Below are 19,352 nucleotides of genomic sequence, written 5' to 3' on the forward strand. Positions count from 1 at the left end.
TTTTACTAAGTTGTTTTCGCTAATTAGATACTTTTATACGTAAAAGTAATTTGTTGTTATGATGTAGTTTTATTTTACTTTGTAAAGTAAGCGTTATGTTTTTTAAATATATTTACGAAAGTTTACTTCATAAATAACTTTTTTTTATTTTTAAAAAGTAAATTACATTTCGACGTAAATTTTTTACATACTTACAACCAAAATTACTTTTCAAAGTAATTTACTTTACTCAACTTAACATTAAAAGTAAGTTACATTTACAAGTAAAAGTAAAAATGCAAATAACTTTTACTTGTAAAAGTAAATTACTTTTTCAAGTAACAGTTACTCATTTAAAATACTTAACTTAAGTAATTAAGTTTTACACGTTGTATAATTTGTGTAAAAAAAAAAACGAATTACTTTTAAATGTAAGTAAATTATATACTTTAAAATGAGTTATGTAAAGTAATTTACGCGTAAAAATAATTCGCGTTTTTACATCAAAATAAGTAAAAATGCCTCCATAGTAAACAGCTTTTTCATGTGACTTACTTTTACATGTAAAAGTAAATTACTTTTTGATGTAATCTTTTTTTACATAATTTACTTTTGAAAGTAAAAAAACTTACATTGTAAAGTAAAAGTCGCTTCAAAAAAAAATTACTTACAGAGAAATGTAAATTTACATTTAACGTTTAAAATTACTTATGTAATTTACTTTTTGATAAAAATTAACTAAGTAAAAAAAAAGTAAGTAAAAGAGCCATACCTATGCTGCAGCAAATTTCTCATACACTTGGCGGAGTTTCTGTCACTTTCTCCTTCAGCAGGATCATCAGGAAAAAGGAGAAACTGGCAGTAGAATATTAAGTTAGATAAGTGTTTTTTACTAATTTAATGCTGCTCTGTTCTTTAAGATCATTGGGCACTCTTTTTGTAAAGTATACTTACATATTTGACATATAGTATACTAACATATTTATAAAGTATACTAACATATTTGACAATATAAAGTATACTAACACTGACAATATAAAGTATACTAACATATTTGACAATATCAGTGTATTTTACAATACACATGATTGTGTTTGTGTGTGAGTTACTAAATAAACAACGAGCTTATTTAGTAACTAACAGAGAAATGTACAGTGCTCCATTATAAGCCCAAATAAAAAAAACTACTCTAAATGGCTATATAAATACTAGTATTCTAACAAAAAATAATAATAATAATGACTGCTAAATGCTGTTACAGAGTGTGATTAAAAATCATATAAAATAGTTATAATTATAAAGACTATTAGTCTATTCTTCGGAGTGTCTTTTCTTCTTCTTTTTTTTCTTTTTCTCTATATAATAAAACCAGTCTATTATTTAATTAGTATTTATAATACTTAAACGAAAAAAAAAATCAGCTACCATGTAATTGAGAATAAAGCAAAGAAAAAAAATACCTTTATTAGAGGTTTCCTCTTCAATCTGCAACAAAAAATTTTTTTTATAGGTAATAGTAATTTAGTCATAAGTTTAATTTTTAAGACCTAGTGGCGGATTTAGCATAGGGCGTTGGTGGGGTTGGGGCGCCCTCTAAAATATTAAGTATTAAAAATAAGTTTCTTTTTCCCCCGCGCCCCCTAAAGTTTTTTATTACAAAATTCTGCGTTGATTGTAAACGGAAATAGAAAACTAGGCAACAACAAACCATCGTTTTCAAACTTTAACAACAAACATCCCTTACAAATATACCCGTATTTATGGTAAAAAACAAAAAAGTAAGCAACAACAAACCATCTGCTTTACAAACTTGCTCGCATTTACGAAAAACCCGTATGGTACCCCTCCCTACGTGACACCTACTCACGCCGGCCCTACTCTTAAAGATGTGTATGCATCAATATCTCCAGCAATAACGACTAAACTACAAATAAAAGATGTTTATCTATTCTTAATTGAGAAATAAATGACATAATTTTTTCCGAACTTGTCTGTATTCTGAAAAATTTTCAAAAATTATCTGTGATCAACAATAACAAAAGAATGTCATTCTGTATTAAGGACTGGCAAATATTCGTTAAAAATTCGGCAAAAATTCGGATAACAAAGTTTAATAAAAGTTCAGTTACGAAAAAAAGTTCAGTTACGAAGTTCGACTTAGACTTCGGTGCCGAATTTGAAATAAAAATTTGGTTTTCAGTTTAATTTGGTAACAATTCGTCAGCCGAGAATCAAGAGGGAGTATGTCCACATTTTATGTTTTTTCTGTTAATTATCAATAAATATTCAACAATCAATGGACTATGTGTCCAATATATTTAGTCTAATGAATGATACAACTTTTTAAAGTATTTAAAAAATTAGTCCAGGATTACCACTATTAAAACTGAGGCTAAAAATGAAGACTTTAAGGAGAATTAAGGATATATTTTCCCAATTTATAAGGAGATTTGGTCGCGAACGCCAACTTTTTCAAGAAAAATATAAGGAGAATGAAGGAGAAAATGATTACTTTAAAAACAGAATTGTTTTTTTTTCAATAAATATTAATTATAAATAGATAAGCTATTATAATATACTATACATATACATATACACACACACACACATATATACATATACACACACACACACATATATATATATATATATATATATATATATATATATATATATATATATATATATATATATATATATATATATATAACATTAAAAAAGTTCATTTTCTTTTTAACAAGCTTCTTTTTATCAACATAAAGCTTTTCAAGAGACTCTAGTTTTTCAAAGGCAGCTCTTTTTAATGCATTAGATTTTGATATGTCAGCTTTAATGTCATCTAATTACAAAGGGAATCATTAAATAATGACATTTCATTTAGTATTATATGAACTAGAAATTAGTAAAAGAAAAACAAGGACGGCCTAATTTCAAATTTCAAAACTTGACCTAAAATATATGTAACACCACTAGATTAAAAAATATTATACTTAAGTCTTTGATTTCCATGTACATGGAAATTTGATTTCCATGTACATGGAAATCTAAAAAAAAAAAAATCTAAAAATTGATTTTTAAACCAAAAAATTAAAAATAATTAAACATGTTAATTAAAAAAAAGATAAGCTAAAAGTTAAGGATATATTTCTAATAATATATAAGAACAATTAAAAAAAAAAAATAAAGCAAAAAAAACTATTTTATTATTTTGTAGAACCATATTTCTATTGTAATCATTGATTTACTCTCTTTGGTATTGAATTTACAAGACTTGATATATTGATATCTGATATCATTGTTTTCTCCTTTAAATATATCGATTGAGGGAAGAAGGCATTATCAATATTCTAAAATTTCAATATATCTTTCAAAATTAATCCGACCTTTAAATAATCAATAGCATACAACTCCTGTATAGTTCATGCAGGGCCAAATGCCTACATGTGCTACTACTTTGCTTGGTTTGCTTTAATGTAAAATTGAATATGCAATATTTAACTTTTTTTTCAAATTGTTTTTTTGACAATGAGATAGTCCTTGGTTTTAAAGAAAAATAGATTCGTAACGTGTTTTTTCATAGGTTGTCAACCGTGATTTAGGAGTTTCATGCTGTATTTTTTTATAGCTCATTTTGTAACTCTTTTATTATTTGATTTATTTATATTTTTATTAGTAATATTTCAAACAACAAAAACAAAAATTTAGAGTTAGTAAATGCTGATAAAAATAAAAGCAAAATTATAAAAGAAAATCATCAAATAAAGCACCAAGCCTCAACTTTTAACCAACATTAAAAAAATGAAAATTATAAAGTAAATGTTTTAAAATTATATATAATTAGTAATATAAAGTAATATTTGAGGAAACAACATGTCAATTAAATAGTAAAGACTTTACTTATTAATTAGCACTAATAAAATATTGAAAAAATTAAACAGTTTTCAAAATAATTTCAATCAAACAGGTGTTTTAAAAAAAAAAAAAAAGTGGGCTCTCTCTACATATATAAATATATATTTATATATATATATATTAGGGTGCATCACAAAAAAACAATTAAAAAAAAATTGATTTTGACACGTAACTTTGTTCTATATATTAAAAACAATGATTTTCAAAAATTTTAGAATAAGAAATATTTTAGAGGTCCCTCAACACCCTTGAATATTTGACTGGTCCCTAATATTCAACAAAATATAGTTTTTCAAAAGTAGGTCAAAAGATGGGTCTAAAATTGAGCCAAACTTTAAAAAAATTTCAAAAATAAGCATCATTTAGAAAAAAAAATTATATAGAACACAATTAGGTGTCAGACAAAATCAATTTTTTTAAATTGTTGTTTTGTGATGCACCCTAATATATATATATATATATATATATATATATATATATATATATATATATATATATATTATATTTAAGTAATTCACCTCCCCAAGGCCAAGAAGGCCACTACATACGAGAAGGCTAATTGTGGTTATAACCCTCTCCCAACTCTTTAACTCCGAAACACGAACCTTAACAAACAAGGCCGCCGCACGGAGAAACAAGTTGATATATATATATATATATATATATATATATATATATATATATGTATATATATATATATATATATATATATATATATATATATATATATATATATATATATATATATATATATATATATATATATATATATAGGTGTAGGATTTCAAATCATCAATGAAGTAAATATTTGCTTCTCTATTGATAAGTATAATCTATATACTTTAATAAAATTTCCTTAAAGATAATGATAGAAAATAAGGAGAAATTAAGGAGAGCAGTTATATTTGAACTTTTTTTAAGGTTATTTAAGGACTTTTAAGGAGTTTTTTTTTTTAAGGATATTTAAGGTTTTAAGGAGGAGTGGGAACCCTGTAGTCGGACATTCTGGCAATAAGTCTTTTAAAAGTTCAAATTAAATTTTAAAATTTGATTTTCTCGGAAACACAAAAAATGGACATACAGCATCTTGGTTCTCGGCTGACTAATTGCAAAATTTAATTTCACTTCCAGTTAAATTTAAAAATTGTTAATTTTTATTAATTAAATAAATAACAAAATTTAAAATATATAATATTTTTAAAATATATAATATATTATAAATAAAGGTGTCTTACAGAATCATTAGTCTTTTTAAGCACGGAATCTTACTTTTTTTTTTTTTTTTTTATCACTTACTAAATCTTATTCATCCCTTTCAAAAAATTCTTAAAGTAAAAGCAGGTGATTATTTTGGATATTATTCTTAGCAGACTTTTTGCTTTATAAAATTGACGTTCAAAATTTTTCAATGAAAATTGTTTTCTTACTTTAGTTAATGTTCATTTAAAAACGTTACTAGTTGCAAAGATTGCATAACTTTATTTCTCATTATGGCTGCATTTTTTTGATTTACATTTCAGACACGGTTTAGTTGTATTAAAGTAAGAAAAATGTTGAACTTAACTCAATACCCTAAAGAATTCCACTAACGATGCCAGTTGGGCTCGATAATTAATTTCCAACCTTAACTTAACATTTATTTGCAAAAAATGCACTAATTCAATTAATCAACTTAGCTTTATATTAAATAAAGCAAGATTAACAAATAATTTAGAATGAGATACATAATCAAATGTCTTTTGAAAGTCAATACAACATTCTATTGTTAAATGTTCGTCTAATCTAATATTGTAATCATTTACATATTCTAGAAGAAATGTACAAGTAGAACGTCTCTTGAGGAAACCATGTTGATTATGGACTATTAGGTTATGGTGAGTTAAACATTTAATTATATCCGAGTTAATCATTCTTTCCATTTGCGCAACAACAAGTGCATGTGAGTGAAATCGGTCTGAAATTATTAGGGTCGGATGCCGCTCCTTTTTTAAAAATTGGTGAAATAAAAGCCATTGCTGAGCCAGATAAAGCTAAATACTCTACAATTTAGCTCAAAGCTAGCATCAAATATAAATGAAAGTGGAACACATAAAACAAGAGCTAACTTTTTTAGAAGAATATTCGGTATTTTGCCAGGGCCACTAGATCAACTGGATTTGAGCCCAAATAAAGTTGAATCGCTATCTCAACAGAAAAATTAATGGTCTCAATGTATATAGCGTCGTTAACAGAACTTTTAATATTTGGTAAGTACTTGTTATCTTCCGTAAAAATATTTCCTAAGCGTTTGTTAAACACATTAGCAGTGTTTATATTGTTTGAAGTTAACTCAAAATTGTTGTTTTTGTTATTTATAGGATAGCTCCTTTTATGATTATTTAGTTTAATGTTAATATAGTTAAAGAACTTACTAGTTTTATTGTCATCAACTAGTTTGAATGTAGTTTTTTTTGGTAAACAAAGTTTGCTTACATTTCCTGGCGTATATGATGTAAGCTATTTTGAGTGGATTAGTTTTTGTAATGGAGTATCTTTTCCGTAAAAATTATTTATGACTTTTTTTTTTTGGTAAAGATACCTCTTTTTACTATGATATATTTTTCATACAGAAACAAAGCGGTCAATCTTAATCCAAAAATGATTAAAGAAAATGTTCAAATAACTGTCAATAGTAAAAACAAAACAAATGAATGACATCATAAAAAGATTCATAATTTTTTCCAGACTGGAATTTATCATTAACATTTAAAGAAAAACAGACTGTAGAAAACTTTTCAGTCAATTTTTGGTAAGTTAAAATCACAAACAAAAACAAACTGAAAGACTAGTAGCACAAATCATTTATAATCGATATCTTAGAGACCAGATAGTCAGAGTCTTTTTTGGATAAGAAAGATAACACTGATAAACAAATAAAATTTTATTGTGCAAATCTTGTTAATTAGGTGGTTTTTTAAAACAAATTAAATATGCTGATTTCAAATATGCAAACCATTTTTCACCATCACGTCAAGTTGTAAAGATATTTGGGTTCAAATCTTTAGTATTTAAGGAAAGTCTTTAATATTGTCAAAAATAAAGTTATTCAAAAGTATGTCAACCTGGATCTCAAAAGAAGCCTATTTTCATAGAGATTTCAAAAATGGTATTTGTTTGTAATAAAATAAGTACTTTTTGTATTATTGCTCAGAAACATTTTGTTAAAATTTTTTTAACAAAAAGTCTTAAGCATTTTTTCACATATTTTTTTTTGTCAATAAATTTTAAGTAAAAATATTTATCTTTTCTAAAATCTCTATGAAAATACGCTTCTTTTGAGACCCAGGTTGACATACTTTTGAATAACTTTTTTTTCGACAATATTAGGGACTTTACCTTATATACTAAAGATTTGAACCCAAATATCTTTACAACTTGACGCGATGGTGAAAAATGGTTTGCATATTTGAAATCAGCATATTTAATTTGTTTTAAAAAACCACCTAGTTAACAAGATATGCACAATAAAATTATGTATGTATGTATATGTATATAAATATGTATATATATATATATATATATATACATATTATATATATATATATATATATATATATATATATATATATATATATATACATATTATATATATATACATATTATATATATATACATATTATATATATATATATATATATATATATATATATATATATATATATATATATATATATATATATATATATATATATATACATATTATATATATATATATATATATATATATATATATATATATATATATATACATGTATAAATATATATATATATATATATATTTATACATGTATATATTTACACACACATATATATATATATATATATATATATATATATATATATATATATGTGTGTGTGTGTGTGTGTGTGTATGTATATGTATATATACATATATATATATAGAATTGTATATATATATATATATATATATGTGTATGTAAATATACATATATCATATTCTTGAAGTTTATTTACAAGACTTCTGGCAAAAAAAAGACATTCTGGTAAAAAGATAAACATATATTAATTTGTATGAATTACTTATTGGACTACTTAAAAATTTTTTTAAAATTCTTTTGTTTTACAGAATTTACATTTTTATGATTGTTATAGAATCATTTATTTCCTTTTGTTAATTTTAAATTGGACAACTTGTTCATCTTTGATGGTAAACCAAAAGGGCCAATTCTCAGATCTATCTGAGAATTGGCCCTTTTGGTCAGATCATTTATATTTTTTAATAATCTATAGATTATTTTGCCTGTTTCATTCTGCAATTAATAATTTCTTACTTTCTTACATTGAGTTAATGTGTGATCAGGGTTAATATAAATAACTACTTCTTGTTCTGATTGCTTTTTCGTTATTTTAACAATTATTATTCCCAGTTTATTATTTTCAGAGTTAAAATGATGATGACCTGTGATAATATAATTTAAGTACAATAAAAATTCGGTTGAGTATTTTTTTATTGTTGTCTTTTATTTTTATAACACCTGTTTCTTTTGATTTAAAACACTAATATATTTTTTATTCTTTTGATTTTTTCTTCGCTTTAAAAAGAGACAGAGTTGATAATAAAAATCGTTTTAATGGTCAAATTCCTGGCTTATTTGTAGTAACAAAAAAACTACTAAATAAAACTTTAGAAGCTTGATTTTTGCTTTTTTACCTTCTAATTCAGCAACACATTTTACAACTCATTTTTCTGTTTTATTAAATCAATTATTAAATCAAGTTTTTAAGAGCTCTAACTCTCTTATCTTGTAGATTTTTAGCAGTAAACTCTCTGAATTTGTCATTATTTAAAGCTTTTTAAAATTTTTAATCAAAACTTTTAGCTTCAAAAACCGTTCTCTTCTGCAATCATAATTAAAAAAAAAAACTATACAAATAACTATATAAATAAATTTATATATTAATTCAATTAATATAATACAATTCGATTATTTTTAGTCTGTAGAGAAAAAATGAATTTTAAATGCAACTAAACTTTATAATAAAATCGAGTTGCATTTAAAATTCATTTAAATTTTAAATGCAACTAAATTTTTGCAATTTGCAAATTTTATATTAAAATCAAAATTTACAATTTGCAAAATTCAATTAAAAACTTTTAAATGCAATTAATACCTTTTATTATTGAAAAAAGCAATTAATACTTTTACTTAATAAAAGTTATAAAAAATAAAGAATATTTAAACAGGCAATTTACTAATGTTATTAAATTTATTGAGGCCAATAAAGTCAAATATGTGATAAAAGTAATAAATTTCCCTAAATGTTCCAGAAACATGATGATTGAGGACTTTTGGGTGTTTCTCAACTAAGAGGTAGGGTTGAGAATTGCTTCAATAAAATGGATCAGGAAGGGGCAAAATTTTTAACTCACTTCAATTCGCCTAGTTCAAGTTGCTTATAATAATGTTATTGAATAAAACATTTTTCCATAAAAAGTAAAATCTGTCTAAAAACTTATAAATACTAAAAGGTTCTGCTGAAAAAAACAACACAAAAATGAGAATATTATTAATTAAATACATTTAAGATATTAGAGACATCAATATTAAATCAATGTTTAAATAACACACTAGTAATGTTATTTAAACAAGTGTGTAAAAATTATTTTGCTCTAATTTTCATTATTAACCTGTTGTAAATATAAAAAAAATCTAAGAACTTAAGGAATGTAATTCTCATGTGCCACAGTAGTTTAATATCATAGAACTATTTCGGAAAATATTCCCATGGCACTTGAAAGTTATAATTTAAATGCAATGATAATGTTTAGCTTAGACTTATTGTTCAAATCCAAATAAAGGCAGAATGAAGTTACCTCTAAATGGTTGTGGTTTACATTTTTAGGCAACCCCTACGCTGTTGGAGAATTATCCATTATGGACCATATATGCAATTAATATTATATTATAGTTCTTGCAAGCTAATTTGTGAAAGAATTATGAAGCAAAATTGTTAACAGTATCAATCAGTTAAAAAAGTACATATTAAAGATAATATCTATCAAGTACATTTAAAAACAAAACAAAACAAAAAACACATTAAGAACAGTTTATTTTAGTACTTAAAAATCGTAAATATGTTATTCAGATATATATTTTAGATATTATTCCAAAATTATTTATTCCGTCTGCGTCAAAAAATTAAGACTAAGTAGTTTAAAAATTAATAAAAAATATATTCATTTTTAATTTTCTCGTAATTCTACATTTATTATTTATAATCTAGCAAAAAAGTTAAAAATATTTACCTTGTACACAGGCTCTTCTTCTACTGCAAAATACAAGAATAAATTGTAACTATTTTTAACTAATGCATTGTAGATAGTAAAAAATCTTTTTTTTTTTTAATTATTTTTTACTACGCAAATTATTACAGCTTACCAGTCATGCAAAACAATGAAAAAATAAATTTTATTTTGTAAAAATCTACTAAAATAAAAAACAAATCTCTTTAAATAAAATTAAAATTTCTCTTAAAAATAATGATATACCAGTCTTCCTTTTCTTTTTCTTTTTGTAAGTAATTTCCGGCAAGGATTCTTCAATATCTAATTAAAAAATTTCGGCTTATTTACCCTACTACTTAAATCACAAATATTAAAGAAGATAATTCAAGATATGATAAAAAAAACCTACTACTTATTTTTTATTGAAAAAGTTAAATTTTTTTTAATCCTGCATACAGATGAAATACTCTTTCCCTGCACCTCAAATTAATGCTCCCCACTTTTGATTTTTTTACATTTAATCAATCATATGCATTAGTAAACATAATTTAAGTTGTTAAAAAATTCTTAAACAAGTGTTAAGTATAAATAAAAATAATGCATATATATATATATATATATATATATATATATATATATATATATATATATATATATATATATATATATATATATATATATACATGTATCAGCAAAATCAATAAAAAAAAAATTAAAAAAACAAGATTTTTAAAGTATTATGAATATTTGAATGATTATCATTTTTTTAAATGCAACATGAGATAGGGGAGAGTGGTGTACCTCAGAGGTATTTTCAAACTTTTACAAATATTAAAAAAAATACTTACAATATGTTCTGTAACAATATATATTCTTTAACTTAATGATATTAGTTACTCTAGGATTTTTTATTAAACATCCAGACATATTTTTTAATCCCTTTTTATAATTTCAAAAAATAGCTTACACTACAGCCTAGGTAAAAGAGTAATAACAAAAGTCTACACTAAAGTTTAGTAAATTTAAGTCTTTCACTTTGATTTAGTATTTGTCTACTCTAGATTTAGGTTATTAAAGGTAATACCAAATGATAGTTTTTCCAGCTTTCGTGCTGAACCTCCTGTAATAGAGAGATGTGGCAACTGAAAGACCATGTCTGATTTGTCCAATTCATACAGTTTTATCTTCTCTAGTAAATCTTTGTGAGTTTGTGTCCTTTTTCAAGTACTGAACTTTAAAAAATGTATCAGCAACTTCTAGCACTTCTGCTACAAAGTCTTTTACAGCACATTTGCCATGAATTTGTGTCAAGATAAAAACTCCAGACTTGATTTTTTTTAAATCTGAATCTTTCATAACCTCGAAGTCTATTTCTGACTGAGCAGATACTTTGTCAGATATTACATCTACATTTTCCTCTAATTCTGTACTTTGCTCCAAGGTAAAGCTCAGCTTTTTTTTTCAAAACAGGTCCTGGTTGTTAATTATCAGTTTTGCCTTTCATTTTGTTGCCAAATTTATTTTTTGTTTTCTCAACTTTTTTTTTTCAATTTGAAGTGTTACGGGGCTGGAAGTTAAAATGCAAGACTTTTTTCTTAGGACAACCTCTTCCAGTTTGTTTTTGTGGTTGAGCTTTTGGGTAAGGTAGAATGATATCAGGAGACACAATGTTAGCATTTATCTGGTTTGCAAAAGAAGCAGGACTACAGCTAGTTACCTCAGTATTGGTAGAGGGCCCAGGTCCCTCAAAAAAACGTCTTCAATAGGATGCAGGATGCAGTCGATCTGTTATAGTGGATGACAAGAACTCATAATCTTTGAAAATGCTTTTATTCAGTGGATGAAGGTAACTTACTAGAAAACTGTGCGTAATGTTGTTTGGCATAAAAGCTAAGGGAAAAGCTTGTCCAACAATTTCTGATACATCATAGATTGCTGCTGGTTTCCAAGTATTGTCTGGTTTAAACATCCAATCCTTCATTTTATTGTTGTAATATGTCTTAAATGGACAAAATACTCCTCTGTCTAAGGGTTGCATTTTGTGACTAGCGTGTGGATGAAATATTACCATTGTAATCCTATTATATTTTTCTAGCTGGATTGTTGGTATTGAGATATGACTCTCATGGTTGTCAAGTAAAAGAATAGAAGGATTTTTCTTACTTGAACAAGTGCGCTTTACAAAATGTTTCATAAATCCTAGTCTTCATTTGGCCACCCTGATGGGTTTGCTCCACCAAGTGTACCTTCTGGGGCCCCTTTTAACATAAAGTCCTTAGACTTCTTACGAGGGAATAAGACTTGTTGACTCAGGCTTTCTAAGCAATAATTCTTTAGAATATTTTTTCCGGAAGATTTTCAGCCACTCTTTTCCAGCCATCTGTTTTTTATCCTAAGATGTATCATACTTTTTTTGATTTGCTTCCCAAAATTGGTAAGCTAATTTTTGAACATCTTTCAAAGTCAGTCCATAATGAAGATCAGCAGCTTTCCAAATGTAATCAACTAGAAGTTTATCTTCTTCTACCGTGAAGACTTGCTTAAAGTTGTTGTCTTTCTTGTAACAAAATTTTTCTAAACCTGATTCAAGGAAATAGTTTCTCTGTCTTCTTAAGGTTGTTTCAGTGTCAAAGTCCATAGAAGCTCTGTATATAGACAGTTCATTGTTCACTATAAGTTTTATAGCTCTTTCTGTCTTCTTTTTGTATAGATTTTCTTTTAAATCCACTTTTACTTCTAGACATTTTATTAAGTTTGTATTTTTTGGTTTTTCTGAAAATAAATGAAAAACATTAAAAACAATCAAATATCAGTACAATTAATTTTTCATAAAATGGAAGGACATCATAGCATTTAAAGCATAAATGAAAATGCTTTTATCAGTATTTAAATATTTTCAATTACTAAGCTTTTCATTAATAAGCTTATTACAAAAATAATTACAATGTAACAAAGAAATACACATATCTTATTACACATTATACTAAAGAAATTCTTAATTAACAAAAAAAAAAAAAATAAACTATAGCGACATTAAAGTAACACTTTCATAACAAACTTACTCAAAATAGTATTTACAAAACCATGCAAGTGTGTACCTTGGTAGTACCACCAAGGTACACAACATTAGCTACCTTCAAGGTACACCGCTACCATAGTTTTTCCAAAATCACTACCATATATTTATAGGTTAAGAGTTAAGCAGTTTCAAACATGCATAAATGTAGCTAAAAATATGCTTTACAAATTCTGATAATCAGTTTTAAAAAAAAGTTTATACCTACAGTTGTAGAAAAAAAAGAATACGCCTTAAAAAAATTAGTTTTTGGTGCCAAAACCAAACTTTCATTTTTATTGCAACAACAAATGTGTTAAGCAGTGGTAAAACAACTTAATATGAGCCTTTGTTGGCCAATACATGCAACTAAAATTTCAGTTTGAATTCATCTTTCAAGATGGCAACAGAATTAATGTGCCTCCAAGGTACACACACCTCCAAGGTACACCACTCTCCTCTACATTATAATTTAGTTTTTTATTAATTTAAGTAGTGAAGGCCAGTTTTTTCATCAATTTCTTTTACTCAAAAACTGTCAGAATCAATAATTATGGCTGACTGGGTAAAAAGAAAATACAGCAGTATAAAAGCTTAAGACACAGCAGAGTGAGAGAAAAAAAAAAAAAAAGGAAAACAAAATTTTTACTGCAACTCTTAAAATTAAAGTGTTCTTTAATTCTATACAAACAAAGAATATTGAATTTAACAACCATTTTATAAATTTATATTTTTAAACAACCTCCCACCCCCTTAAAAAATAACTTTTCAGTCTGCTTTTTTCACCCTTATAGTTCCGCAAAAAATTGTATAAATAAACATCGCTATCCTAAACATCATCACAATTTTAAATAGCATTTTTTCTGATATAAACATGCAAAATTATTATTTTATAAATATAATTTTCTCACTACTAGTCATGCTAGCATGGCCGAGTGGATTCCGCTTATGGCTAGTAAACCGGGGTTCCAGGTTTGTCTCTCGGTGATGGAATTTTTTTATTTTTTTTTGTTAGTGTTTTTTTTTGCTGCACACTTTTGTGCATCAACTAAATAAAGTTCTGTGCTTGGACCATATAAAGTTAAAGTGCAGAATGTGCACAGCACATAGACTGTTACAGCTGTAACACTCCGTTAACAGGCTGTAACTACTTTGTTAACTAAGTGTACACATTGACTAAGTAAGATTTAGGTGCAGTTGAGTTTACAATCAACATGCAGATACATCAACTGAGGGTTGATGTATCTACATGTTAGGGTTGATGTATCTATATGTATCAAGCGTGACAAGTTATGGACGACCCCTAACTACAGATGCTTTTAAATAAATAAATAAAGCCTTACCGAATAGCATGTAATTTTTTTTAATAAAATTTTAATATAACTTTTGTATTCTTTTTTTAGAGTCGATGTTGAAAAAAACATTATCTTTTATAACAATTTAACAACAGTTGAAAGTTTTGATATGCAATTATTTCACGATTTTTGAGTCTATATAATTAAGAAACAAATTTGCTATGTACGCTAGAACTATAAGAAGTTTTGTTAACTTTTTTTCTTATGTTTATTCGTTTATTACATTTATTCATTTTTATGTCTTTTCGCTTTTAAAAAGGATTTTGCTATATTTGACGTTTTTTCTAAATACTTATATAATAGGAAAATAAGAAAATAATTTGTTATTTATCTGTAAAAAATATTATTTGATTAATAAATTTTGTTAATTATGGAATAAATTAAATAAAAGAACAACATAAGAATAAATGTAATTACTGCATTTGATGCATGTCTGAAATTGTATCTTTTATATTGCCCAATTTCCAATGTTAATACGAATTACTTGAGTTTTTTAACATAACAATTGCGCTGTTTAAAAAAATGTATTTAAAAAATAAAATTTTAAATAGGCTCCAAAAAATTTCGTTACGAAAGCTCAGTAAATTAACAATGCAGTAGCCCAGAAAATTTTGCAGCATTGTTTTATTTCTTTATATGAAAAACTTATTAAAAAAAATTTTTTTTAATACAAATAGCAACTAGCTTTCTCGCTTTCCTGTGCATTGATAAAAACAGTAATGTTTACCAACGATATTTGAAAAACAAATTTAAAAATTGTCCGTGTTTCTAGCGCAATTTATAAAGTATTTCCTTTATATACTGACTGAAAAAAGTCATGGAAAAATTGTATATCAAAAAATATTTTTATTTTTGCTATATTCTTATCTACTTTTTCACTCGACTTGTATAAAATTTAAGTAGTGGAAAATAACAAACGCCTAATAAATAAGAAAACAAAAGGAGAAAAATATTTAGGTATATTAATTTTTTTTTATTTATTAATTTAATTTAGCTTATTTATTTAGATTTTCTATTTCGCATAGTTTTCGGTTCTTTTCTTCAAGTATTTTTATTCTGTTTCTTATTGCTTTATTTGAGTTGTTTTATTCTCTAGTTTCTTATTGCTTTGTTTTGCCGCAAATTCTTAAAGCGCTTACTATATAAAAACGTGGTCAAGTTGTCTAAAAAAATTACTTTAAGGATGGACATACAAGCTTGATATATATATATATATACATATATATATATATATATATATATATATATATATATATATATATATATATATATATATATATCAAGCTTATAATATGATATATATATATATATATTTGATATATATATACTACGATATATATATATATATATATATATATATATATATATATATATATATATATGTATATATATATGTATATATATATATATATGTATATATATATATATATATATATGTATATATATATGTATATATATATATATATATACATATATGTGATATATATATACACATATATGTGATATATATATACATATATGTGATATATATATATACACATATATGTGATATATATATACATATATGTGATATATATATATATATATATATATATATATATATATATATATATATATATATATATATATATATATATATATATATATATATATATATATATATATAGGACAGTATTATTTAAAAAAAGAAAAAAGTCTTAAAACTTAATGTGGTGTAAAAAGTTATTTGATTTTTTTTGTTAAATATAAAAGAACGACTAATACAGTAAATCCTTTACTAAAACAGAAAAAACTTTGATTAAGGTAGAATAATTCAATTGCACAAAAATTATAGGGAAAAGCTTAAATCTGCTTTAGTGAATTTTTAATTTGAATAATCAAAATCATTTGTGTTATAAATCTATTTACAATAAATGTTGTTTTTTTTTTAATGAAAATTGAAGATCATATTTAGCACTTAGTTCAGATTTATTTTTTTTGACAAAAATTTTTTGCTTACTAATGTATCAAATGCAAAAAAAATCAATAGTAGGAGAGCTTCAACCTGGCGTTTAATTTGGAGAAAAGTGAATATATTAAAGATTTTTTGTAGAAATAAAAAACATTTAAAAAACACATGTTTGTTAGTATTATAATGACTTATTAAGAGAATCAACTAATCAATTAATTATAACTAGTTAAAAAAGTAGATAAACAAAAATTTAAACAATAATACAATTATAAATATAACATAATTATTTAACTTAAACCCTTAACTGTGTCTGACGGATATATCTGCCACTGCAAGGTATAGCTCTCTGTGCATCTGACAGATTATTACCTTTAATGAAACTTTTTTTAAAAATAAAACTTTTACAATTTACGGCGCACTATACGAAAAAAAAGTTAACAACTTGAAATAATCTTAATCAAATATATTTTAGCGTAATAGAAGAATGTAATTTTGAAATCTACGCCACAGTTAAGGGGTTAAACAACATAATTAGATAAACAAATTTTTAAACAATAATATAATTATTAAGTTATCAGCTACTTTTATACCAATTATATCTTCTGAATGCTTTTTCTTTTTTTTCTTTTTTTTTGACTCACTTTTATCTTCATAATCGTCAATATCATTACTGCTATTATTATTTATATCATTGTCTTTGTGATTTGTTATTACACCATTACAATCATCTCTCTTAGATTTTTTCTTCTTCTTTTCTTTAACAACTTCCTCCAATTTATCGTCACAAATTAAATTCTTCATTTTAATGTCCTGTTCTTGTGAATTGTTTAATATGGCCTTTGGTTCAGACAGAACAACCTAAATATTTATATTTATCATAAAATATTTCTTATTTATTTTATCTTTGATAAATCTAGACTTTAGTTGTAATAGATGATATTAATAAAGTAAATTATGTATAGTGCTAATATATTTATAAAAATAATTATACATTTATAGTACACTATCTATAAGTATATTATAAATTTAGATGAATATTTTAACATATAATAAAACAATAAATAAAAATTCAAAATTAAAATATGTTTATACATATATATATATATATATATATATATATATATATATATATATATATATATATATATATATATATATATATATATATATATAAATATATATATAAACAAATTTGTAATTAAAAAAAAACATGGTTTTATAGTTTAAAACTTTTCCATCATTAAAATCTATCAGGAGTCGTTTTTTACATTGTTAATTATTTGGTATTTTTCACTTTAGATTGTCATAAATTCATTTATGACAATCTAAAGATGAGATGCTCACATCATTGCATTACAGCAGTTGTTGTGATATCCAAATATGAGGTCTTGAATTCAAGTCAATAACTATGCTGATTTTCTTTTTATAGAAAATTTTATAGAGCATGTATATAATCACAGTTTTAAATATGCCTTAAATATGTTTTAAAACATGCATTTGACAATATAATTAATACACATTTCAGTACATGTATAAATGTAAGCCAAATAATTTCGATAAAAAACAAACAAATAAGAGTACACCAATTTTAGTTAAACTTCCTTCAAAGGAGGAAAAAAAGGAAGTATTAAAAAAATGCAAAACCTGAGAAACTCTGAATTCACAGGAATATTCATTGGCTCAGACTTGACACTTAGCAAGAGATCACTAACTAAAGCCTTAATAGAGAAAAGAAATCAACTAAGTGATTTGAAGAAAAAAAAAAGAAGTAGTTGATTATCGATTTTGAATAAGAAATAATAAAGTTGTTAAGATTAAGACCATAATCATGCTAATATGAAACCCAAAGTTGCCTCTATTATCGGAGGTAAGTCAAGTATATACTGCTACATTAAATTCGCATAAAACTTATTCACCGCGTCTAAATCAGCAAATCTAAATGACAAATCAAGTGAGGTAAATTTTATGTTTGTATTTTGGACAACAAAATGTTTAAGTCTGAAGCTTGCATTAAGTCAAAAAAAAAATCAATATTGCTATAACTGAAACTTGGTTTACAGAAACTTCTATAGCTGCGATAGATAACTACCAAATATTTAAAAAAATTTGGTAGTCATCAATATTCTGGAACTGTCAATGGCAATTTTTTGTTTCACTCAAACCGAATCTGGATGGCAAAACCAACGCTTCTTTAAAGATTATATTCAAAGAATTGACAACGAATTGAAAGATGTTACACATTTCGTTTTCATTTTCTTAGACAATCATTAATTTTCCTTTATTTAAATGGTACAAATATCTGGGAACTCACATAGTGTCTTTTCCTCCAAACTGCACTCACATTCTTCAAATATGTGATACGCCAATTTTGGGACTATATTAGTTATTATATACTATTTTTGAGCTATATTAGGATAAAAAAAGGAAGTTAATAATTGGAAAAGAAAAAAAGGTTGCAAGGAGGTTGATGAGATTGAGTTTATAAAAATTTTTAAACTGATGAATGATAAAATTATTACAAAATCAAAAATAGTTAATCGTTTCTGTGGTACAGGCATTTTCCCACTAAATATTAGGAATGTTCATCTTGAGTGATGTATTAGAGTAGATATTGATTCTGAATCTTCCGATTCAGATGCACAAGTAACTTCTGAATATTTTAAAATTCTTGATTTTTTCATGAAGAATCTTCTTGTGTACCAATTGATTGACAAGGCAACAGCTATTCTTCATTACGTTAAATATACAAAAATACAGGAAAATATAGAGCCATTGCATAACCTTTTGAGCTACACTCCTGGTTACTATGTTCTG

The 19,352-nt window shown here is 24.8% G+C and overlaps 1 protein-coding gene across 2 annotated transcripts; it reads right to left on the reverse strand.

Moving 5' to 3' along the window:
* Positions 1–1,173: 1,173 nt before the first annotated feature.
* On the reverse strand, positions 1,174–17,410 carry LOC136077077 (DNA-directed RNA polymerase I subunit RPA43-like). Of its 2 annotated transcripts, none has more exons than XM_065791593.1 (5): positions 17,129–17,410; positions 10,442–10,498; positions 10,199–10,221; positions 1,440–1,464; positions 1,174–1,334 (listed from the first exon to the last, which is right to left on the reverse strand). In XM_065791593.1, the coding sequence occupies exons 1-5, from the start codon at positions 17,337–17,339 to the stop codon at positions 1,291–1,293; spliced, it is 360 nt and encodes a 119-aa protein (XP_065647665.1). In that variant the 5' UTR covers positions 17,340–17,410; the 3' UTR covers positions 1,174–1,290. The 2 variants fall into 2 exon arrangements, with proteins under 2 accessions (XP_065647665.1, XP_065647664.1); XM_065791592.1 differs by having other exon boundaries at positions 1,174–1,352.
* Positions 17,411–19,352: the final 1,942 nt, after the last annotated feature.

The sequence above is a fragment of the Hydra vulgaris genome, chromosome 02 (assembly GCF_038396675.1).
Source record: "Hydra vulgaris chromosome 02, alternate assembly HydraT2T_AEP".
NCBI classification, from domain to species: Eukaryota; Metazoa; Cnidaria; class Hydrozoa; order Anthoathecata; family Hydridae; genus Hydra; species Hydra vulgaris.

What these genes read in the sequence shown, in the direction of transcription:
- LOC136077077 (XM_065791592.1), bottom strand. Translation starts at nt 17,339, where the DNA reads ATGAAGAATTTAATTTGTGACGATAAATTGGAGGAAGTTGTTAAAGAA. An exon ending in GAAAAAGAAAAGGAAGACTG is followed by an intron (nt 10,222 to 10,441) that starts GTATATCATTAT and finishes TGTATTTTGCAG; the next exon opens with TAGAAGAAGAGCCTGTGTAC. An exon ending in AGAGGAAACCTCTAATAAAG is followed by an intron (nt 1,353 to 1,439) that starts GTATTTTTTTTC and finishes ATTAAATAATAG; the next exon opens with ACTGGTTTTATTATATAGAG.